At 34.2% G+C, this 26,744-nt stretch overlaps 2 protein-coding genes across 2 annotated transcripts; both read right to left on the reverse strand.

Annotated features, from left to right (window-relative positions):
• Positions 1 to 2,489: 2,489 nt before the first annotated feature.
• LOC120327532 (uncharacterized) lies at positions 2,490 to 13,214 on the reverse strand. The gene is made up of 3 exons (XM_039393849.2): positions 12,958 to 13,214; positions 11,321 to 11,446; positions 2,490 to 5,784 (listed from the first exon to the last, which is right to left on the reverse strand). The coding sequence occupies exons 1-3, from the start codon at positions 13,013 to 13,015 to the stop codon at positions 3,680 to 3,682; spliced, it is 2,289 nt and encodes a 762-aa protein (XP_039249783.2). The 5' UTR covers positions 13,016 to 13,214; the 3' UTR covers positions 2,490 to 3,679.
• Positions 13,215 to 18,385: 5,171 nt separating this feature from the next.
• On the reverse strand, positions 18,386 to 25,501 carry LOC120328608 (sushi, von Willebrand factor type A, EGF and pentraxin domain-containing protein 1-like). The gene is made up of 17 exons (XM_078114419.1): positions 25,432 to 25,501; positions 24,885 to 25,112; positions 24,555 to 24,740; positions 24,154 to 24,330; positions 23,494 to 23,682; positions 23,172 to 23,363; positions 22,799 to 22,987; positions 22,119 to 22,307; positions 21,585 to 21,779; positions 21,103 to 21,300; positions 20,798 to 20,977; positions 20,463 to 20,648; positions 19,893 to 20,075; positions 19,522 to 19,710; positions 19,122 to 19,235; positions 18,758 to 18,865; positions 18,386 to 18,648 (listed from the first exon to the last, which is right to left on the reverse strand). Exons 1-17 carry the CDS (start codon positions 25,484 to 25,486, stop codon positions 18,626 to 18,628), a joined length of 2,781 nt encoding a protein of 926 aa, XP_077970545.1. The 5' UTR covers positions 25,487 to 25,501; the 3' UTR covers positions 18,386 to 18,625.
• Between the last annotated feature and the right edge of the window lie 1,243 nt (positions 25,502 to 26,744).

Consider the following 26,744-nt stretch of genomic DNA (forward strand, 5'->3'; position numbering starts at 1 on the left):
AGCTTTGGTCCCTCGCGGCTTCCCATCCCCAGCTGAAATGTATGATTATCTTTTTTCTTCGTATTTTTTGTAAAACTGACTTTTTCACTGATTGAAAAAAATGAACTCGACTTGATTTGACGTTTATTTTACAGATATTATAACGTATTTTGTTCTTCTAAACTATTGAAAATTAAAAAAAAGGTTGTCTGGCGGTGAGCTCTCATCTCTTGCTAGACGAAGACATTTTTCAGGCCGAAAGTTTTTCTCAAGACTTCAGCTTTGTAGAATCCACATGTATGGACTTGCACTGCTTCAAGTCTTGCATCAACTGTTTTTCCGGCCCTTGACACCAAAACTTTTTGAACACCAAGTGTACGCAATAATCGTTTTTGGACACGTAGTGGACATAACGATCGTTTCAATATTATGTTGTTGTTGTTGTTCTTGTTCTTGTTCTTGTTCTTGTTCTTTGACACGTTTTTAAAAAGTCGCTTTTCTCTTTGATTACTGGACTAATTGCTTTGAAATTTTCAGTGGTTGAAGATGAAATTTTTCTCCAGAAGGCTATTACTTTTATTTATTTCAAATATTTCTGTTAGCTCTGTAAGATTTGTTTTTGTTTGCTATGACGTCACTAAACGTTCTGCGGATATCGGACGCCATTTTCTGTCCAACGGACCATCTTGCAATTTCAATTCACGCTGTCACAAGACAGGAGTTCTGGTACCGTAACACAGCGCGGTGACACTGAACTAACTCGTAGCTGTCAAAAGCTTGAAAATCCATACAAATATGAGAAATAAAAAGATGAAACTTGGCAGGTGGGTAGAGTTGTGTTTCTTTTAACCATATTTGAAAGTTTCGCGTCTCTACATTTGAAGGAGGGGGAATAGGGGGTGTGCATTTCCGATACGTCGATAATATCTTTGTCAACCAATTTACGGCCACCGTGTTTTCGTCTTTTTGATTGCTGTGATGTGGTGCTTTGTTTATAATTTAACGAGTTTTGTTCGAAATAACCGTGTTCTTGAAATATATGACGGTCAGAAATGCAATTAGAAGCCCAATGTTTTCACGCTGTCACAAGACCAACAATTGTCAACCAATTTGCGACCACCGTGTTTTGTCTGTTTGATTGCTGTATGGCTGCGTATGCGATAGTCTCGACGCAGCATAAACGATGATCAAGGCTTGAAATCCGTGGTCGCACACTGGTCGTTCGGTCGCAAATACGTCTTTCGAGTGCCGTACTTTGGGGATTTGTATAGCTTCAACCCTTTGTCGTAGAAAGTTAATACGAGGTTTAGCGTGTAGAATAAATGCCGCCAATGCACCCACGGTGAAAAAATTAACGGGTTAGATATATTGGTTTTTGTTTTATAGCGGTTTGAATGAAATTGTCCGCAGACTGGCTACACCACCCTAGGCCTGGTGAGTTGTCCGTGTAGTCGAATTGTCCATCAGCCCTAAACGGCTATGACAGTCACTGTACCAAAAATTGTACCCCGATTCGGCTGGTGTTAAGTTGACGCATGTTATTTACTAACGTTTTTATCTGAAATGTTTGACTGTGGTTCGGTACCTGATCCGATAATACGGTACATAATTGACTCATATCACGAGATATTTCAACTGATGTTTCAAGTGTCACAGGACCTAAAATATCTATGACAGTCCCTGTACCGTCACGGTACCCCGATACAGGTACTGGTAAGTCACCGCCGGTATGTTAGTCGTTGGTCACCGCATATGATTTTTGGGGAATTGTTCTGCGTGTCCATATATTTGAGCATTGCTCTCTTGTATTATTATGTTGTTGTTGTATTTCTTTTCTTCTTCTTAGCGTGAAAAAATAGCTCGTCTCATTAACTACTAGACCAATTGCTTTGAAAATTTCAGTGAGAAAAGATTGTTGTTGTCGCTAAAAGGATATTATTTTTTATTTATTTTCTAAATTTTCGATCAATTCTTTGGGACCTGATATTTCATCCATTTCGCTGTATTATCTTTTAATCAAGGTGACACGGATTTTAATCCACCAAGCGTGACGGCTGTCTTGCATTTTGATTTTCCGATACCGGTGACGCACTGTAGACTAGGTACTGTAAGTTAGTGTAAACTAAAAGGTAAAGTACTGCAAAAGGTTTGCTACTTCAGCTGGGACTCATTCATTTCGTATTTTCACGTTGGCACAAAACGTATGAATCTTCATCGTCACAGGGCCTGGTAAAGCTAGGACAGTCCCGGTACCGGTACAAGTAAGTTACTATACAGCCATATGGTCCACAGTTCCAGCTTCGTCCGTGATATGATTTTTGGGGGAAATTGGGGCCAAAATATTTCGTTTTTCTTTCGTGTCCATATATTTGAGAATTGCTCACTTATTATTTCAAGTTTTGTGAGCAAAATTTGATTGGTCTATAATATTTTCAGGCCTCTGGGGTGAAGGGTCTGCCCACCAACCAGCCTTTGAGTACAACGACAAATATTGTTGAATAGAATGGATGTCAAGTATTTAATCCAATTATTTAATAGCATATACAGATAAAACTTATCGACTGTAACAAAGTAAACATGATGATGTCATAAATCATTGATAGTACCGAATAACTGTATATGTTTTTTAGTACCCCGATTGAAGAACAAGCAAATTTGATCTGAATCTTCATGATATATAAACACAGAATGCAAAAATTTCAATTTTTATAAACACAGTGATATTGCTAGCGTATTTGTTTGTTGTCTCAACCTAGCTTAAACCTAAAAAACTATCGATATACTGAAATGGAATAAATATAATTTAATAGACAAATGAATAAATTTGATAACATTAACCTTATTAATTGATAACATTTTTTTTTTATCAAATATGACTTTTTCACTAAGGTTGCGCGTGTGACATGAATAAAACCGTGTTGAACGTTTATTAAACCATAAAACTGCATAATTTACATACCTATATAAATTTTGAAGCAATAAGTAAATCGTTTTATCATATGTCGCTGTACATACTTTGTGTAAGTTTTTTCATAGATTAATTCAATTAATACAAACATTCAATCACTCACATATTCCACGTTTATATACATAATTAGGTTACAGTTATACATGGTCGGTTTTCAAGAAGCCTGTTGAAAAAGAATGTGCACGTTAATGGGCATTTAACATTTGTCAGAGTTATCAAAGGAATGCAAATTTAACTTTAAGTTATCTACCTAACTTTTTTGGTAAAAAACACTGGTATGTTTGAATACTTGATAAGCTGAAACTGGATGTTATAGTGCTAAACGTGTCGCAAGCCAACATATAACATTCACGTAATACTTTCACTTCATGTATTCCTGATATTTGTTTCATTTTAAATTTTGTCTTGACCAAAGGACACGCTACATCTAGTTGTCTCTGTCAAGGTGGTTTGATCAAAGAAATACCGCAATATAAATGTTTTTTTTTTCAAATGTGAATTCAATCGCAGATAGCTCCCTTTAATACATATAAGATAGTGCAATCAGCTGAACATAAATAAAGATAAAAATTCAAAAAAATATTGGGATTTCTTATTGTAATTGGCCATTCATAATAATTAAGATGGAACCTATTATTACCAAACTACAAACTTATAACATATTTAATAATTTTTACATACAATAAAAAACGAGACTCCCTGAAAAATTTACAGTTACAAGGTAAATGAAATTTAAACATCAGAAGAACAATGATTAGTCGCAGTCGAAGTGCAAGCAGTGGGCTCAACGTCGCTTTCTGAAGAGTAAGGTTTTCTCAAAATCGGTTCGAATTTTTTATATATAATTCTACAAGGCCCGATAAGAATTGCGATTGCTCCTCTTCGAACTGGTCTTGAATATATAAAAGGATTCGACATGCTGTTGAGTTGCATTAATATAAAACCAATACTTAATGCCTTCGAGATAACAGCGTCATCTTGAGGGCTTATCATGTTGACGATATTGAGTATTAAAATTGGCGCCCAACATAAAAAGTCTGTAAAAACCAGCCAAAATATTCGCTTCTGCATCTGGCGATTTTCTTTCTGTCTTACGTTTTTCAATACTTTTATTCGAGTTGCGTAAGACGTTGTCGAATCTTTTGATACCTTTCTATTTACTCGACTGACAAGAGTATTAGTTGCAAATACTTGACTGGTATTGGAAGGTCTTTTGTCTTTTGTAACCACCCTATTTTGTCTACTGGAACACGGCAAAGATCTTGTTTTGCGCATTACTATTGCGTAAGCTATAACAACAAAAGCATATGCTGATATATCGACAACGACTGATATGAATGTATATTCCCAAGCATGGCTTCCAACTTTGACGATAACTGAAGGCAAGCACATGCTAGTATGAGCGAAATAGCTATAATATCTCCAATTGCCAAACTGGGGATTTATCGTTATGAGAGCAGATTCTAAATCGCGCCATCTCATATTCTTATATATAGGTGCTGCTGTAACGTTAGTCTGTGGAAATTTGAAAACTTGTTCTAGTACATATGCTTTGGTCAGAAGATCATTGACTTCGTTTCGTTCAATAACAGTCGCATCCACTTGAGGGAGATTTGGTATTGCAACAGCACGTAAGAAATAGTCTTCGATTTCGGGTGCAAAATCCATTGTTGGCATTTTTGCGGCAAACATTGCAACAACCCATATCATAATTGCAACAAATGATATGTATCTAACTCGAACGACAGCAAATGGTCGAAGTACGGTGTACAAACGTAATACGGAAATGACGAATATAGTCAGGATGCTAACTTGCGTCAAAGTGATTGCCAGGAACCCGATAGCCAAACAAAAAGAACCAGATTTCCAATTCAAATCATATTTCCAATACTGCCCAGACATGGTTGCATCCGAAACACCAATAGCCAGCATCTGAATTCCCAGCAACATATCGCTGCTGCTAAGATTAAGTACGAGTACCTGGTTTGCTCTTCTCGTTCGAATATCAAGGTTGCTACTTCCTTTTGCAAGTGATCGCATTGTTAGAATCACCACGGTCCCGTTTGCTGTTATTGTAACCAACCCAATAAGCCACTGCAACATAGCAAATATTCGCGATTTAATGGCGTAACTCGGAGATGCCATGTGTCTGAGTTGGTTGCCGTTACAAAAATCATGATGGGATTCATTTGTAATACTGTTTTTGGGGCAATAAACAAAGCGATCGTGCCATTCGTCTGAAACATCAGGACAGTCTTGAACCCCGTCAAACATTCTTCTCCAGTCAATATATAGACCCGGAACACCACCAAAGAGACTGCGGTGAACTTTTGTTGCATTATCCCCAAGCGTGGATGAAAACGCATTCTTGTCATTTGAACAGTAAAAATATCTGTCACAGTTTTGTTCGTCCTCGCCATCTTCCAAATCCACCTTTCCGTCACATAGACAAACAGTGATTAATTTACCGGCGATTGTCCTTATGTCTGGATTTTTGCATTGCTGTGAAGTAATATTGATGCCACCTAATCTATAACAATGACGTTCATCACTTTCGTCCATACAGTTGACTAAACCATCACATAAACCAGCCGCGCTCACGCAAGATTTGCCGGGCGAGTTTGTTGCACATGATATCTCACCAACCTCGCATTCTTGGGATGAAAATATAGACTTACACAAATAGTGCGTTTCTCGATTTTCTTCTGTAATTTTATCGCATAAACATTCATCTGACAAATCATCGCAGTCAAAAATTCCATCACATAATTGTCTCCTTCGAATCTCTTGGTTGCCATTTAGGCATGGTCTTTTCTGGCAGAGTGTCTCTACCGAATCTAAACGGAGAAATAAGAGTTTTCAAGATAACCGAATAAGGAATGTATAACTATTATTATAGTGTAGATTTGTTGTCCGTTAAATCGTCAATTATATCACTCAATTACTACTATTCTATTCACAGAATTGTCCATTTTTAATAAATGTAAAAATACAAATTTCCATTGACGAATTTTCTATCCACAATCAATATGAGATATAGTTTTCACTTAGTAATTTATTAGTAAATATATAAAATCATTCTTCATGCCTCTAACACGACGATTTTAAATTTAAAGCGATTATACGAGAGGATTTGCGTAACATATTAATATTTTCTGACATATTTACATTAAATACCAAAATGATATCATTAGGATTATAGAACAAAAAAGCTTTAATTTCACTAAAGATATTTCTGGACATATTGACGTTCTAAGATATTTTAAGATCTCCAGGCAACCGGTAAAGAGTCCTAATTATATACAGTTCAATGATTTCATGTTTGTTTAAGTTTGTTTTCAAATTTAATTATATACAAGATTATGATTTCATTAACAAAGTCAGAATTTGTTCGTACAAATTCGTTTCCGAGTGAATATTTGTATAAGTCAAGTCAAGTCAAGTTTATTTTTAAAGGATCATAATACTTTTTATTATACGCTCTCGCCGATTCATATAGAGATTATGTGAATGTAAGCTCCAATAATCTTATGTTATTCCTTTGCAGAGCTTGAATCAAGTGGGATGTGTGGATGAACGATGCTATAGCTTGTCAACTATAGTCAATTTAGATCGCCCACTATAGTCGATAGCGTAGTTACATTATTAGAATGAAAACACCACTTATGTTAGCGTGCTTTATCCATTTTGTTCTTGTAGAATTTTACGCCAGCGGCGCACAACGTTTAACTTGTTAGACCTCGCGTAAAATAACCACTATTTTACATTGATATTTTGATCGAACGCAAAATTGCGTTTGTTTGAAAGGGGAACACTGATTAAAAAAAAATTACTGTTGAGAATAGAAGATTTCCCAGTCAAGTCATGCGGAAAAGTAGTTAATGGTTTCAATCATCTAATCACTAAATTATTTCTGGTGCTTTTTATTCAATAACGGAATAAAGGAAGTAAATGATGTATAAATATACTGACATTGATGGGATAATGTAATGCCATCATGCCACACACCACCACAACTCAGACATGCTATATCAGTGTTCTTCAACGTTTTTTTTTATCGTGGTATACCTTTTACAATATTTCAAGAACTTTGTATACCTTACAAATACCAATCTTTATTTAAGGCTTAAATAAGCATTAAATTTTAAGCACATATTGTATTGCAATATCACCGTGCAATCTAATAGGCTAGTATCCGCAAGTTATAAATTTGACTGAGACCTTAACGTCAACGGGAATAATGTTCAACGTAAATCAACCAGAGTGAATGGCAGCTGAAATCACCAACCCAGACACGTGACTGCATTATCTTTATAATTTGTGAAGTAATAATGTGCTCACGTCGGTTCTTTGCGTAAATGACATTTTATATTTCATGTGCGCCGCGTCTGCATTGTTGTCTCCGCTTTAATATTTTATAATTCAATATATCAGAGTTTAGAATTCCTGACTTAGGCTGCATACCCTTCGTAAACCTTTTATCAGTTGTATACCCAACCTATGTTCTAGTATACACTTGGGTATACCGTATACCCGGTTGAAGAGCACTGTGCTATATTATTAAGTAGATGCAGTATACGTGGATGTTTAATTCCGTAAATACTGTGGTACGAAATAGGGAAATATTTCGCCAAATGCGTTGCTATATATATATAAATCAAAATCGTTTGATTTATATTCTGAGTGTAACCGACATTCTATACAATACTAGTCGTTTGCGAAGAGTGCATTATATTCATCAAAATTACAAAAGATGACTCCAAATGTTGGGTATTGTTTGAATTCAAGCATTAAATTAAATTTGCCTTCAGTAACATTGCCCTTTCTTAGGGTTACTCGTTTACATGCTCTACAATACATCAGCCCATTCTAAGTCATATAGACAAAAGCGAAACTGGCAGATGCACTTAAATTTAATTGTATAAATGAGCGAAGTATTTAAATTTGAAAAATGATTCCCATTGTGCGTCGAGAAAATATCCGATTCATTTACTTTAATATATTATAATACACGAAAATTTTACCGGGAAATTCTGTACAACTTTTGTCAATTACTTTGAATTCGAGGAAGGTATTTTCCACGTCGTTTTTTAGGTGTGTTTTATTTAAAACTCGATAGGTATTTACTCAACTATGCATTGTAGCTCAACAGACGGATTCGTGCATATAGGTCCCATTGAAACGCGGGACACGCTTCACCAGCTAGAAATAGAGACACAAAACACCGATAAATATCATTAGGTCGTAGAATAAAAGACGGATAAACATCCCTAAACCTGATTTGGAGTAAGTTATTCACGCAACGAAATGATTGATACAATCGGTTTAAAACTGGCGTTATGGTCACCCTTTTGGAGGTTTTATACGCAATTTATTTACTTATCAATGGGACGTTTTCATAGTTGCAAAATTGGGAAATGGAAAAATTGAATTTCTAAACTTCTACTTTGATTTCCGGACGTATATATTCCAATGCCAAAGACGCCAACTCTTCCAACGCCATCATCGGTACTATCTCAATGTATCTATTCCTTATATATCAAGATTATCAAGATGCCAAACGTTTGACATTATAAATAATGCAGAATATAATACAAAAATTACAAGGTACAATGGATTATATAAATTTGGTGAATTTAAATATAAGTTATAACATTTTCATGATATATATGAAGTTCAACCCAAAACAATCCGTAAAATCACTCTTGTTTTACCATAATTCAATGTGATATTTGGAATTCTATTTTAAAAAACTGCATTTGTCAAAACAGTTCGCGATAAGACTACTAAATTAATGTATCAAAAAACAAATTCTTGCCAATAATTCAGCTAACAAATGAGAGTACAAGCGGGCTGAAGTGGGGGTCTGAACTATAATCTCGAGGAAAAGCGGTTATCGTATAAATTAAAACAGTTCTGAATTCAATGCGCCCAATTATGTATCTAGTACCGCATTAAAAAGTTCACGCCATGTTTGCGTCATAGCTGATATGTTTGCGTCTCACGTTGTACTTGTATAGGTGAGGCCGATAGACACTGCACATTCATGGCCAGTTGAAGACTCCACTGTAAAAAATATATCGATTCCACATGATTGTTGTAAGTATAAGTTTGACCCGTTTGTCTAATCTAATTTTCGTTTATACAGGAATTATCAAAATGCATGAGCTTAAATATCACTTATGGGGAAAACGTAAACAACTTTTTCATTTCATTGTTGTAGATGTAAATAAATTGCAATGCGTCTTTTGTGTATCGTAGCGCAGTCGCAGTACAATGTGAAACTTAATTCAACAACACTTCGAACAACGAAAAACTTCTAAAATAAAAATAGTTTTATTGGTATTTTGGGCAGAGTCATTTTGAAAAATCGAAACAAATTTCATCAAATTATCTACCGCAACGCTATCCATCCATCTGACGCGATAATTTAATTTTATGCCCAATCGCCTTAGTTTCGACCGATTTTTCTTTGCTAAATAATTCTTCAACCATGACAACACTAAACACCAAATTCGTGATATTTGTTAACCAAATTGATTGAAGCTGCTAGTTCAGCCGCGTTATTGTATATCTGCACAGTAACAAGTATATATATGATTTCAATCCATTGCCCGAAGACCAGAAATAAAAAAACCACATAATTAAGCTTATGAAAGGCAGTGTTGAAAAGACCCTATACACGATAAAGAGGTATCACTCACCATTCGCGTAACAACCGCAGCATATACATCATATCGATATGCATGCATCTGTTTTAGTGAATGATTGATGATTTCCACAAAAAATCTTATTAATGATACTGTTTCAATTGTGGTAAGATTTCTTCTGATGCGACTTGTATATTCAATTGAATTATTGAATCCTTTATAATAAACACCGGGGAGAAAATGCCATGCTTTAGTGGACGTGAAGCAATATACAAAATTCATCAGCAGAATAAAGAAACAATATACTGGGGGAATATATTGATAGTTCACGCCGCATTGACTTGCTCATCTAGTGTTCATTTACGACAAACCCATCCTGAATTGAGTGCAACATTTTTGTTTTAATTTATTTTAAAATTCAAATTAACAATACCTTTAAGTCGCTTTCCCGTGGTTATTATGCTGCCCAGAAATCGTAAATTTTGAGAAATTGAGATATTTTAGTTGTATGAAAGTTTAAAACCTTATAATCATCATAATTTATCACAGCCCTAAGGCAAGATATACATAGTTAGTATATAAACCGTTTCGTTGAAATTATCAAATGTTTTAAAATGTTCAGATTAAACAAGCATTTTTATAGGTGGTCTCATTTGTTTCAAAATAAAACAGAAACTGAAATTTCCTACCCAGTCCCAAATTTTAGATGAAAAAGTTGGAAATAAGCTCAAAAATTAAAAGCCAAGCACTTAAATATCTTAGGCCATCGTCCCTAACACACCGATAAGTCGATTAAACTTAAAATTCCTCAAACAGTATTTGTCAAGTCAAGTCAAGCGTTATAGGTCAAGCGATTTTGTGTGTGAGAATTGTCAAAATCATCACGCTGTTGCAACGCTGTTTGCGATAAATTGTCGGTACACTCGTTACCGAACACCGATAGAAACTAAAAGTGGTCCATATTGTTTTCAAAAAGTCACAGCTGAAATCAGGAATTATAAACTTTCGTTTTCGTACAAAGAAACTGTTTAAAATTGGTACATTGACCTCATTAATTTTTGATATAGAACATACTGATGGCAAAATCAGAACACCATGAAATATAGGCCTGTAACTTTAGATAGTTTCTTGAGAACATCTTTGATTGAATCAAAGACTCGAACGGGTTTCGACTGCTTTGTAGAAACCAAGGCGTTACACATTTACGCTGTTGGTGAGGTAGTACCGAACTGTCGTTTAGAACTGGAGGTACGAAGTAAGGGTTTCTGAATGGCCTATGCGTAATCTCTAACTAGAGATTCAAACAAACTAACCCATGTGCGTTATCTAATAAGTCATCGTTCGCGTCGCGCTTTTGAACTTACCCCAGAGAATTCTCGTCTGGAATAATTACAAAATAAATCGTGTATTTCATTACCAATATTAGGATTAGTATCATCTTACAACAATACGATGCATCATTTTATGAATGTTAAACTAAGGCATGAATCATACATACCACCGCGTATCATTTCGTTGTTCTTCTCGAAATACCTGAGCGGATATCCGCACATGCAAAATTTGCAAATACTAGTAGTGTTACTTTGGTATGCGATATCAGTGATTTGAACTGGAGTTAGGAGCTGAATTCTATGAGAATGTCTTTATGAGATTAAACGTATACCAAAGTGAGTGAGATCGCATACTAAAATGACACCGACTACAGTAGTATATTAACATTTACCTCCACATTCGCACTCATCGTCCCAATTTCCGCAGTCATTAACTCCGTTGCATTTCCGGATTTCGTCAATGAGAATACCATTACTGCACGAGAATTGCCTTCCTGGTGGATTGCTTGTATTGTTTGCTGCAAATGGAATATTCCAAAAATTAGGTCATTTGGCTATTTGTGTGCGCGATGATTTAATATTTTTCCAATGAAAGTAAAGCCGTTAAGATATTCCACTCATTTACAAGCCGTGGTCAAAGTCGTGGTAAAATTACCAATTACCGTCAGGAATTCGAACGGTTACTTTGTGATTGGATGGGATCCTTAGACGTTAGGAAAACAAACAATTTTTTATTCAAGTTTGCGGCACAGAATTTCGTCACGTACACGCGGGTCTACACTACGAGAAAACACCTACACTACGAGCAAACGCCATTTTCATACTAATGTCATATAATTAATAACTCGTACGATACAATATGAGATGCTTCTATTTGTATCGTATGAGTCAAACTGTCTATTATAAGCGCAAATATATGGTAGTTCGGCAAATATAAAAAAAATAACACTTGTATTTACAAATTTCTGTCTGACTATATAAAGTCATTAATATTAACGTGCCTATGAAAGAAGAATCCATTTTTGGCCGACACTTGGCAGCTTAACTATGCGCAAATATTTTTAAATTGTGTTATAGTTGACAGCTTCGGGGTAATTTGATACCAACCTATATGGTGTTACGCTTTCATGTCCGGTTTTTCTATTGTTTCCTTTACATGGACGCTACTATATTAATATGACCGTTCTTTCGTAAGTAAAATAGTTATATTTGCAAGCGCCACAGGCAAAATATATTTATGGATTGTTACACGAAGTAACGCGCCATTGATCGAAATTTTTAAATAATATATTATGCTGTCTTACTTTGACATATTTCAGACCATAGTCGGCAAAATATCACGTTTTGCGAGAGATAAATTTCTCGGTTAAAATTTTCTTTTCCCATGAGATTTATCATATAAGGAATCACACTATCTCAGCGTACAAATAATTTTCAATTTTGGTCGTTGGTTGTCTGAATACCATTGCGACTGGGAATTTTAAATTGGATTTAAGTCGCAATGTGGGTCAGAACACAAAGTATTTTATTAAATTTGGTTAAAGTAGGCTGACATTATTGTACGCTAAACAATTGAAAGTTTATATCATCGAATCTTTTACGACAGGTGCAACAATGGAGTGTGAATATTAACATATATGTTAAACATAAGGTCTAGCTATAGCTAATTGAATTTTTTTTCTTGCGCTCCTAGTAGAATACTCAGAAATATGTCCGAATAAAGAAACTTACAACCATCATCTACATTCCCGGAGAAACATTCTATTTTTCAGTCTAATTGTTCTTTGACCATAACCATATTTTAAAACTATACTCTCTACACATAAATAAAACTACATTTTCTTGTGGTGGTGAAATAACTATAATGCGCTTTATAATCTTTAGAAAAAGCGATTCGACTGATCTGTACTTTTGTATCTCTGTCTTTATAAGTACAAATTGATGTCGTATAAACAGTAGAAAGAAATCAACATCTTTTCACAAATACTATTCCAAATTCTAAACTTCCTAGTGCTGAAAAATTGCCTACCTGATTGTACAGCAATCGCTACCGTGGATAGTGATAGAACGGTTACGACAAGCTCCATCCGCGACGCGAGATTTTCAAATACAAAGCAGCTGACGCGCTGTCGCAACCATGTTGAATATCGGGAGAAAGGCACGTTGATTTGCTCTCGGTCGGGTTACTGCGAAATGAGTATTGCACGAATCTGTGCAGTTTTGTTCTTCCTGCTTTGCTGATTTATGCGGATTTCGACAACGGAAACATACGCTTTTTCAGGTATTGAATTTCCGCACCCTCATTCTCTGTTATTCTGTCTGTCTGTGCGTTTAGCTGTAGCGTCTGAACTGCTGGCCCGATCTGGTTGAAATTCCTCACGTGGGTTATGCTCTCCCCCAGTGATTTGCGTTTCGCCAATAGTCCGGATTGGTGTCTTGTTTCCATGGCATCAGCGAAAAAACGCGCCGATCGTTAAGAAATTTCTATTTTTTTTTCACAATTTGTCGCCATTATCTCAGAAACTACCTCGAAAATTGAAACTCCGAGACGCTACCCCTCTAGCGAAGTATATATTCTTTCGATCAAGCTATTTTCATCTCGTTTCCATAAACTGGGCAAGCCTTAAGAATGTTAGGGAACCGTCTTGTTAGAGTTACTACCTGAAAAATAAAAGCACAGACAAATATATTTTCATTATTTCAAAATGCTTAAGTGTTCTCATCAGTAGTATCCTGATACACAAACGACCAGTTAGTTACCATTAATTTAACAGTCCTGTTTGGATACAGGGATTTGAAAGAGTGGTGTCTTGTTGATGGCAATGTTGACTTCTCCGTAAACATTTTTTTCGCTTATAACGCCAGCCATTAGAAAATATTGTAGAATGAAACCTAAATTAACGTGACGTCTCAATGGTCATTGGAATTGGGGATACCTTATATCCAGTGGTGAGATTCAGCCGGTACGCAACGGTTCTATAGAACCGTCTCACGGAATTTTATGAAATTTATAAGATGAGTAGCGTGTTTTCAGTAGATCATACACCTTCAGGTTTTTAAGTTCGTTATCAATAGGAATATAATATATACAGCAATATACATAGAGACAATCCTCAACATCATCAAAAATTTCGATGCTAATTTTGAACTAATGATGCTTACTTATCCATTATTTTGAAATGTTAATTGGGATGTAATTAAAATTAATTTTTGTAACAGAGCCTGCTGAGAAATATGACTTTTGAGATGGAACCTGCTAAAAATTTTGAATCCCACCACTGCTTATATCCATCCCATTTCTATACTATACTGGAAAGTACAAGCTGCAACAACAAAAAACAGTTGCAAATCATAAACAGAAGAGCTTTTTTGTATTTGAAAAATAGTTGATTGAATATCATAAAACAAATAATGTAAATCACAATTTTGTTGGGGTGGTCAAATATAAGCCAGGGAAAATCAATCGTGTATCAAAACATCGCTGATCTTTCCTCAAGGAGGCCTTATAATTTTTTTATCTACATTATCTGGTTATCTCAAGAGTATTTACATTACGTCTCAAGTGAGTCCTCAGTTGCACCCACGTATTTATGTTTTTCAACGCTCACACGGGACAAAATATGACGCAGAGTTTCCATATATTCATAGCTCGAACGCATAATAACTTTTGTTCAACGGAATATTGTTTTTGAAACATATTATGTAGTTACACTCTCACAGATCCTTGAGCAAAGTTACAATTTAAAAATTCTCGGATTTTCCAAAAATATAATTTCCGCAATAAATGTCCTTCAGATCATGGTTTGGAACCAGAACATGGTATTTCATGTAAGCTTTGATGCAGGTTCATACCTTGAAAAAATTCATTTTTTAGATTGCTTTATTCATCTTTGGCGTGACGATAGATATATATACGTACCTAGTTTTCGTTTTTACTTTATAATTACAGTCCTTTAGACGTAAACCCTTAAGTCTGGAAGAGTCGGAGAAACTTAACCTCTCCAAACAATTTATTATCTCAAAGATGAGATGATGAGGTATAGCAATTGCATCCGGGACCAATTCAAAATTGCAGTTAAACAATGCACTGATTCATTTTAAATTTTATTCCATCGATTTTTCAGTATTTACAATTACCTTTTTGAATACTTGGAAAATCACTGCGCCAAGTGAAACGCTCATTTCATTTGTCATGTTTCTAACATTTTCCAGTCGCTGCTAATCCTCCGTATTTTTCCTACTCGTTTCAATTAAGTTAGCTTTTTAATTCTCCCCCATCTGCGTACGAAATGGATTATGGATTCATAATTATACTGACTTTAATAAATGAATGTAGGTATAAATACAGCCAAAAATATTTATCAGCTGGCATTATTCTAATAACTCGCCCGTAAAGAGCTTATTATCTCATTGTGAATTCAAGTTTGATTATTGAAATCAAATACGTTAAAACATGGATAATTCCAATTTTTAATTTCTCAAGAAAGCTGATTCATTGTTTACATTGGTATCAAGTTTATATAGCAAATCCACACGTAGTTTAACAGTTTCCATTTTGAAAACGAATGAAAATAAAAAAACTTATTAACAACCCATATCATTAAGTGCGGCGTATCTGTGGTCTAAAATTAACAGCTCAATAAGAGTCCGTTACGCTGGAATTATGACATAATTTGGTCAAAAATATGAAACTTCGTTATGATCATCGTTTGAAGCACGGTACTGTTTAAATACTTCAAATGAGTGGTGTTCCACGCAGGTCGCACCACGTCTGAAAATTTAGTTTGATCACTTTGTTTTTGAGTTTTGTTTAAAATTGGTTCAGATATGTTGTACTACACCGGACGAACGATGAATTTTCGTTTATTCGTTCACGCTAAACATCGATTTTTGTAAGATATTTCTATTTGAAATGTGATGATATTTTAAAAACATAGATTGCGTGCGTGAGATTTTCAACATTAACGATGATTATACGCCTTAATAAATTATTTACACAAATTCAAATTTCGTAATACACTAGTATCGTTTAGACTAGTTCCAGACTTGATATACATTTTTTAAGTCTTGGTGGAAAAGAAGAATGGCACCGTATTACGCCAATTCACGATGGTCATTCTAAAAAATCGATTAATGTATTTATGTTCGACTAACTTTCAATTATATTTTTCGTCGAATTTCTAGCGATAATTGTTGGAAAACAAATTTATTGATCATTTCAGCAAGTGAATTTAATATCCCAATCACGCATTTATTCGCTAAACATGAAAGCATCATACCATTGCCTATATTTGTGTAATTAGCGGAATTCACAGGAGTAGTGACAACGGTTGGACCTATTTTGGTATAAACAATACTGAGCTGAATAACAGGTCAATATTTAGATTCAGCACACTGCGAGTGATATTTTGTAAGTTTTAATTATTCAATTGCTGGTCTACATTCGAAATATTTTCATTTCAATATTAAACACATGTATATGTCTTGTCTTTTTTGTTAAATCTTTATATATATAAAAATAATAATAATATTTAATATGAGATATCGAGTAGTAAAATGAAATCACTCAAAAATAATATATATATATATTGCATTTTCATAGCGCTTCATTCTGTTAGATAATATGACTTTTAATCGGGCACGAATTAGACCTATAGATGATTTTCTAAATTCTTGTTGAGGTTGGTATTGTCGTGAAAAATTGTCAACTCTGCCAACCAAATTTAAATTTTCATCTAGAACGACATTAATTTTTATTATTTTTTTAAAATTCCTTTCTTAGTTCTGTTAAACCCGACTTATAACCACAAATTTTTCTTTTTCATTTTAATTCGGGATAGCACTTTTTATGAAACATGTGAACCTTACCGTATTAGTACAGATGCACGAACTTGGTGTCCATATGTCTGAGCATTGTACTTCTGCTTTAGTAACTCATAGTTTACGTAAAAAGGTAAATATTTGTATTGGAGTGATCGTATATGTTCGACTGTCCGGTAGACGGCGTTGAAGAGAAGTACTGAGTACCAGTCACCGGAATGCAAGGCCAAAAGATTAGATTTTGGGTACTTGACTTTAAGCAACTTTCAAGCCTCGGCTCATTCGATCAGTTTTGACACTTAGCATAACTAATATAGAATTCCTATAATAGATTAATGTGGTTTGGTAATACTTTAAAGCTCGGTTCAATTTCCTAGATTAAACGTGAGACATATACATAAGGTTTTGATAAACACTAAGACAATAGTTACTTTACTGAACTGGAACATCATCATTTTAATCGAATATTTATTTTATCAGGATGTTTGGCTCAAGCGAATATTTTAATTAAGAATATGGGCATTAACTTAGTTTGACTGTATTAAAATAAGACTCGCAAATTTTCCAGCGACTTTAATTTATTATCAAAATACGAATTTGGAACATGCAAATATCTGACTAAAATATTATTATTTTGTATTCATGATAACTTATTGCAATTTGTTTGAGGGAAATATATGTGTGAACTAATGAAAAGCGTTTGACCATTTAATCCTATAAAATAATACACTTTCATTATGTGTGCCAAGTCATTAATTAATAAGCTTGCCAAATTTGTTACACCCTTTGTAAAGTGGTCATCTAGAGTTTGCCCAAGGTCTACACACTGACCACAATACCCCAATCTAATCATATGCTAAATAATGACTGGATAAAAATAAATGCAACAACAGTTTTATTTTGACTATTTGACAAAGTGCATGTAAGTGTGGTTTTCCCAAGAACAATGCTAAGAAGACCTTTTCCTCAATTTTGCGATTGTTAGGTAGTTACTAGTAATGCGTATATTTTTGCTTATAAACAATCATCTTAAGTTACAGATATTTTTATATCGCATAGCATAGGATAAAACAAGGTCGCTAAAACAGGTTTGACATCGTGCTCGGATTTTGCAAATCGGATTACTATAATCGGTTCAAAATGCCGATTTAAACAGTAATTCGTGTACATGGCCACGACATTAAAGATTTAAACTGTCTCAGTGTCTCGTCTCGCTTCATAATCTGAAACTAAACTTTCAATTTATACTTTAAAACTGCACTTAAATCTAAATCTGAGCAAGTGTAGGAATATAGTTTTTTATTATTATTTCTGGAAATTTACAGGTTGGAAAAGGTTAACATGTGATTTTCAACTGTTCCATTTCCTATAATCAATCCATTACTTCGTCTATAGACACACAGGTTTTGTCAGGGAATGTATTTGGGACTTGCCTCCTGATGGCTGCATGACAATTTTACGAATGTATAGAGTGCTCGTACTGACTTGCCGCGTGATTTTGTTTTTATGAAACACTGCATCGAATTCTCGGTATGATTCAATGCTTCGATGCGTATAATACCATTGAGTTTCATAATATCTGTCTATAGCGCCCGGCGACCCATTCTGTCACTATTTCTACGTAAGATGTTAGTACATATTGATTTTGTTTTTTATTTGCAATGAAAGTGGATATGTAATGCTTCCGTGCCCATGTTGGCAAATACTATATTTTTCAAATATTCCACCATACTAATTATGAAATTAAATGACAGGTAAAGCTAACAAATATACATGATTTGAATTGGAGATGAAAAACTGTTTTTCAACAACTGCTGATCGATAAAAAATCATTTCTTCAGTTTCTTCCGGGTAATTAACTTCATGAATATCGTCTTCTATAAGTACCATTCTCCTGGACCTGAATAAAGTGGAATATTCAAATTCAGAGTTGATAATATCGGAATTATGAAAATATTTAACGAACTGAAAATGAACTGAACTGCACTTGTAAAATTGAACACACTTACATTGTCTCAGGTAGTCTTTACAGCAAGTACGGTTTTCTAAACAGTCTTGTTTGCAGGAACAATATCCATAGTTCATTTGGCCGCATCTATCTTTACAACTGATGTGTTCTGTGGCAAAACAGTTGAAGTTTATTTTTGGGCAAATTATTTGATCAATTATAGAAAGTAGTAAAATCAGGAAATTAGGGAAAAGTATTATATTTCAATTTTCATTGTTACTTACTGTAAGAGGGTTTACTTAGTCAGAAATTTTATTTGACTGTGCTTTTTATACTCGAGCAACGTGGTCAAAAAAGTCAAACAGTTTGATGTATCAAACACCTATTTTACTTAAACTGAAGTAATATATCGTTGCAACACTTACGGCATGTTTTCTTGTAATCATCGCAGCAATCTTTTCGTTTCACGCAGCCTGAGTCACATTGGCACGGACGTCCGTACACTTGTCCCATATGGCAGTTGTGCTTGCAGACCGGTGCTGAAATTGCAGCAATGTTATTGAATTTTTTCGAAAACAATTTAACAATAATCTCCACTGGTTTATGATGTGACTATTGTTTTCATATACCAGTAAACACGACACTACGACAACTTAGAGTTAGATTTAAAGAAAAAAAAATGTCATCACATTAAAGATTAATAGATGATGTGACTCGCATTTTTAATTTTTGTATTTATATCGGAGTTACCGGGCGGTATTGATAGAAAGATTCTATTTTCAAATCTCATCAATTAAAGGTGGCAGTTAGGAGTAATGTACTTACGTTTACACGTCGGTGCAGAATTCTTCCATGATCCATTTTCTTCACAAACATTGGTGTCTCCTCCTTTCAAACTGTAATATTGATTACAAATATACTCGATTCCTTCGTAAACTTGGTATTTTAGTTTGAGTGGGTTGTAGTCGATAACTGCTCCGTTTTCAGGAATGGGCGGCTTTCCACATGTTATCACTGTGAAAAAAAAAAATTGAGTCATAATTAATTTCTATATCAGTACGATTCTTATCCTTCAAAAATATATTAATTACAGCAATACGTTTTTAACAACAACAGCATAGATACTTCCAAGAAATGATGTTGCAAGAATGTCTGCTTTGCGTTCTATTTTATTCACTGAATTATCGTAAACTTACGCTCGCAATATGGTGATGGGCGAGAAAATTTTCCATTATGTTGACAGACTGCAGTAAGCTTGTCTGTAGAGGCCTTGTAGTTTCCTTTGCATGAGTATGTGATTTCGGACTTAACAGCGTAGGATTCTTTGTCTGGACTTACTCTAACTTTGGGGTTCAACATGGGACGAGCACACGTGATAACTGCAAAATGAAAATAGTAAATTGAAAAAAATAAAATAATAATAATAATAAAAACACATTGTAATTTTTATTGTATATATCATCAAGTAAATCATACTCCCATATTTCCAGATAAAATTCTACACCAATGATAGGCCCACCCAGCTTGTTGTGCCCTTGGATTATGGGACTAGATTTGGGTCAACTTTCAACAGCAGTATAGTTATGCCTAGCTTGTCGATAATTGTTACATCCAAATAAATTTAAATAGATTTCACAGTGAATGCTTGATAAAAACATGTGTGGTACATTATTTCAAAGTCTGAATTGAATATATTATAGTTGTTGATGTTATACCAACTTATTTTAATTAAATGAATAATAAAAAAATTATATGGATATACTTACGGTCGCATGTGGTAGAAATCTTTGAGAATTTTCCGCTGGGAAGACATTCGGCGTAGTCGTCACCATTCAAATTGTAATCTTCGTGGCATGTGTAAGTAATTTTTTCTCCGCAGGTATATTTATTTTTTTTTACAGAGAAGTCAGCATATAGCGGTACGTAAATTCCTTTTTTGGAACACGTTCTCACTGTAGATTGAACAATGAATAATAAGATTTGGTCATAGCATAATTTATTTTGTTCAAGCTGTTCATTTATCGAACCTATCAACTGCATTCAACATAAAATCAATTACACTCTTCTCAGTGCTCACTATAGTAAATGAACTAATACTTACAAACGCATGTTGGTTTTGATTTGTCGAATTCACCGTTTTGTTGACAAGTTGCTGTCACGGTTCCAACAAGTTGGTAGCATGGTTTACAGCTCCATGTGACAGTTTCATCAACAACGTATTGTTTTTTATTCTCAGTGATATCACCATTGTCTGGTTTTCCGGGGTTATCACAGTATACTCCTGAAATGTACATTTTTCAATGAGCTTTATAAACAATTGTTCTTTGTAATTCGATTTATATTGTTGTCAAAACGATATGAATTATATAAGAGACAATAATTTTGCTACTTTAACAAAGCTCTTACTTTCGCAAATCGGTCGTTTGCTGAAATCCGCACTCCGTTTATCTTTGTTAAGTGTACATGTTGAATCTGTAAATTTAGTCGAGAATTTGTAACCTCTTTTGCATTTGTAATTTACAACGTATCCGACTGTGAATGGTCCTTTAGGTGACGGGTCGAAGTCGCCGTTTTCGATATTCATTGGATCATCGCATTCAATTCCTGTAGAATAGAAGATACAGATATTTAATGATATTTATAGTGGTACAAATGATTCATTTTTTTGTGGTTACAGTAGAATTATTTTATTATTCTCTGCATAGAATTTTATTCAACGAATCCTAACTCAAACTATGTTAAAGTGTGAAACGTACTGCTTGTACGTTAAATGAAATCCTTATAATAGAGTATATACCATATAACAAGCTCCCACGTTGGCTGCTATGGATTTACTAGAATTATAATTGCAATCTATTTGCAACAAGTCATTCTGAATGGTTACTTACGTTCACATATTGCTCCAGGGCCAAAGCTTGCTGATTTCATATCTGAAAGAAGTGTGCAAGTACGGCCACCGTCTTCGGGCATAAGTTTGTAGTTTGTGTCACATGAATATGTGATATCAGCGCCGACGGGGTAATCGTCTTCGGATGGATCAATTGAGCCTTTATTTGGAACCATTGGTTTATCGCAACGAACCTCTGAAAATGGTTAAAGTTTTTTAACAACTGATTTGCAAATTAAAATGACTACCTGACAGTATTTCATTCATTTTGTCGGTAGTTAATAATAATAATCATTTACCTGATAAGATGGTGATTGTTCACCTGAATCCATTTTACGCCAACAAATCAATATATGAACTAAATATGACTCTTACGGATATTTGAACCCATACTAACTCTAACCCTTGGATTTTATCACTCGCATATAGATTGAACCTACGGATATATCGGTGCAAATGTATGGGTTCTAATGTACGTGGGTGCAAATCCACAGTCACCGTTATTTCGCGTAATCTTCCTTCTAATTCATCTTACCAATGCATTTCGGGAATTTTGTGAACTTTCCTTTTGTTCTGGTATCCTCAACGCAAGTAGCGCGGGTGGGTCCATCCAAATAATAGTTTTTCATGCACATAAACTTTATCGACTCTTCCAGTCTGTAAGTCGACTTTTCCGGGCTGAAACTTCCTTTAGCTGGCGCCATTGGCTTATCGCACAGAATAGCTATTAGAATACATAATGGAGTGTTAATGAAGGCAGATATTGATACCATCTATTGAAAGTTCAAAGTTCGATGAAAATATTTTTAACAAAATATGAAATGCTATATGATGTCCACATGATATTGGACTATTTAGGTAAAAATATTTGAATAAGCGATTCGGGAAGTAGGCAGATAATTTGATTTTTTTACCTAATAAAGGTGAAATTTTTACTCAAAATGAACAACTTAAATATGTTATCCCAGAATATACATTTCAGGTAATTTAAATATTACTAAAAATAAAATTATGATAAAAATTAAAGCAAATGTTCATTGTGCCCAGGTCTCGATTTTTTTGTTTTCTATTTTTTCGCACTGTTTGAAGATTTTTTATAGTGTTTTTGGATAAACGATAACAGGGTGCAGATAGGGTCATATCGCATATCGGCATCTTCAACTCTAACATCAGTTGCATTCTAATCCTAGGCGATAACTACAGTTTATTACTTACGCCGGCATTCTGGCTCTTTTTCAAAGTCAGCAGTCAGTTTATCCTTATTCAATAAGCATTCGATTTCACTTTCTCCTTTCAGGTAGAAACCATCATCACAAGTGTACTCTACCGTTGTTCCAACGTAATAATTCTTTTTCTTTCCGAAAGATCCGTATTTAATTTCCTTTGGCTTGTCGCATTCAATTCCTGATTGAAAATTATTATTGTAATATCATTTTTGTCTTTTTTTTTTAACCTAGTGGCAGTTGTTCTTAGTCGTGCATCCTGTTTTGAGCATTTGATTTACAATTTGTAATTAACTTTGTATTTAGATAGACTAGTGTAGAAGTAAAACATATTTGAATTGGAAATTAAATCCGTAAATGCTTACTTATGCACGAAGGTTCCGTTTCAAATTCTGCTGTTTTTGTAGTTTTTTGCACACATGTTCTCTTTCCGCTCTTTGTTGAAAGTCTATAATTCACTTTGCACTCGTATGTAACAGAATCTGTCACAGCGTAATCGTCTCTGACTGGCGAGAAATCACCATTGTCAATTTCCATCGGTTTATCACAACGAATTTCTGTCAAATAAAGAAATTTTATTAAAGGTGACGAATCATCTTATATATTTACTCATATAGCACTTGGTTTACCATAACAGATTTTTGTATAATATATATACATTTACCCAAGATAATCTTACATTCTTACCGATACATTTTGGTTCTCCAAAAATGAATTTGCCAGAGCGTGAGCAAGTTCTTTTATACTTTCCATCCAAATAATAATATTCATCACATTCGTATTTGATTTCATCCGACTCTTCATACCAGTTATCATATCCTGGTCCTGGAGTGTACTTTCCATTCTTGAATTTTGGAGGAGGTTTGCAGCCCGTTCCTGATGGGAAAAGCGATAAATATGAAACAGTTCGAACTGACATTGAAAACAATTAGAATATTCAGAAACGCTGTTAATTGATGATAACTAATAAGATATAACATGATTAATAAAATAGGTTTCAACCCATCTGCGATGTCTCATTCATATTTATATCTCATTAAACGATTTTTATCATATACAACTCCCTACCAACGGCGATTCTTACTCTTTACAGTCGATGCACAATCGCGTTATATGCGAGGAGAAAGCAAATTTTATCGTTTTGGAAAGCAGTACTTTTAGAATAAAGCGTAACAATAATAAATGTATTCTTAATTGTCAGATTTTGTCGATTGCAAAGTCAATAGTCTCTTTCAAAGTTTTTGATGAGTTTGTTTTTGATAAGTTTGAGACTTTGTTTTGAGGTAATTTGAGTAAATAAAGCACGCAATCAAAGACATGTATGTATTAGTTGAACCATTTACGCACTCATGCAGAGATTATCCTCAATCGGGGGGTCAAATTTTCCGTTTGCCTCACAATAACGTTTGTATTCGCCCATCAATCTGTATTTGGGTTCACAAGAAAGGTTGATGCTTCCACCGCTGTATGAATCATCGTCATCGGTTACAATTAGATACGGCTGTTTTGGTTTTTTACAGAGAGCTGTGAAAAGACAAATTTATAATAAGGTAAGTAAGTTACAAATTAATTTGCTAAGTACTCGCCATTAAATAAATAAATGCCAACTAGATATTTAGCTATATGCTTGTATTGGTTTATGATTTGATTCACACTACAACTCAATTATATTGATTGTAGCTAATGTCACTGCAAACCACAATTTGTACGCAAGAAGCAATGTAAAAACTTTAAAGCGTTTAACTCACGTAGACAAAATGGAATACGATCACTCCACGCTCCATCTCTGCCGCATTTCACTCTACGTACGCCGGATAAGTAGTTAGCACCATCGCATGTGAAGGTTACGGACTCGCCTCTTGTAAAAATTTTTCGGTCTGGATCAGCAACCAAGTTTGGACTTAATTTCAGTTGACAGCTAGCCTCGCGTTCCTCTGCAACAACAAATAATTGGGTATTACATTATAAGCGGTATATAGAATTTCTCTGGAATTACTTTCTAACACGATTAAAACATTGTTGCAAGGACAAAGTAATCAAGAAAAATACAACAAGGATAACGGTAAAAAAAAACTCACTGCAGACATATTTTCCTGCTGGAATTTCTGGTTTGAATTTATCTCTACCGGCGCACTTGGCAGTCAACTTGTTTCCGCGCACAAATGATCCATCGACTGAATCGTACAAATATAACTTTGAACACGTGATGGTGATGATGTCGTGCACTTTGTAATAGGTCACATAGAATGGAAGTTCAGGGTCCAGAACTTGATATTTGCCCAAAAGAGGTGGTTGACATTGTGATCCTGAAAAATAAATGACATAACTCGTTTAATTGTTTTTAGACTTGCTAATTCGGAACTATTTCATTCTCGATTCGAAAAGTCCTATACACGAGAACGTATTTTAATTTAAAATTTTATATTGCATTACATAAGCATAAAGTAAAGATATTTAGCTTTCAACTTAATCAATCTTCTCAAATGAATTTTTTGAATGATTTTTTTTTCATCATGGCAGATGAAAACGTACATAAAATATTTGCACGTAAATCGATTATGGTATTTTGATTTTTATGGAAAGGCCGGATAAAACCAAAAAAATATTTATTTTAAAGAAACTTGCCTGTAGCAGATATCACTGCAATGGTCGCCGAGAAGCAAACTAGTAACGAATTCATCTTTATTTCAAGATTTCTCTGTTCTCCAACTGTTTCTCTCCTTCGAGACAGATGATTTTCTTCTTATGTGCAGAGCTTATATAGGGAGTTTCAGCAGAAAAAGGCGGGCTGTGTGAAAAAGGTACTAATGACACGTCATATTTTATTTTTTTTAATTTACCGATCGTACATCTCGTTTTTCTTTTTTGTATTATTAAAAAAACGATCCGAATTTCGGTTTGACCAATCTGCTATAATTAGCCAGAAAATTGCTCTATAATAGTTTTGTTTTCGGTATTTATTTGCACAATTTTAAAAATGACTCATTAAGAAAATTGAATTATAATTTTTTAAATATAATTATGATAATATAAATTTTAAATTAATATGATACTGTAATTACTCTTCAATTTGAGGATTGCAACATTATCGTCTAAGACTCTAAGCATATCCGGGAATATTTATCATTGCATTAAATACCCCAACTTATTAACTCGTACTACGCTATTAATGTGCATTATTCATCGCATAAATTCAGCGCTGATGGCAATTTTTTTTAAATATGCGTGGTTACACACGGACAAAATCCACTAATTATCGAATTTTATCTGATTGAAACGATTACATTTTTATTTCAAAGAGGAATGAAGAAGATTTATCCGTGATTTGTTACCGCCGTAAGTAAATTGTAAACCACCAAAATCTTAACTTATCTCAGAGGTCATAGAAATTTAGAGTTATATCAATGCTCAAATTAATACATCAATTTTTTATGTTAAAACCCGTTTCAAATTTGTACATATTCTAATCTATCAACAACCTAACGTTTGATTTTTAATTGCGTTTATTTAATGTGACGCGACAAACGTGCAATCTGACGACGTTAATGCCCCCAAGTTAAGTTCAGTTTGGGTTACCAAACCTGAATTGGATCGATAGATTGATTTTTATAATGACTTCTGTTTATAAATGCGTGTGCTGTTACCACAATAATTCAATTTGTTTACGTGCACTGTAACAAAATACATAGATTTACACTAGGTTTTTGCAGTTATTTCAAGCAAATTATAAAAACTTCAACTTTAAAAATGGGGGGCGATGGAATTCACAAGTAATGTCAATTTGCATTGGAGTTTAGACAAAATATAGCCATGTGACGAATGATATCTAAATTTTCTAATTTTTGCCATCAATTTTTTTTCAAATCTTTGAAAATTGTCTTGAATTTTTTTAAATTAAAAAGAATCATTTTTGGATATCAAAAAAATTTTGATTGTGA

The sequence above is a fragment of the Styela clava genome, chromosome 7 (assembly GCF_964204865.1).
Source record: "Styela clava chromosome 7, kaStyClav1.hap1.2, whole genome shotgun sequence".
Taxonomy (NCBI): domain Eukaryota; kingdom Metazoa; phylum Chordata; class Ascidiacea; order Stolidobranchia; family Styelidae; genus Styela; species Styela clava.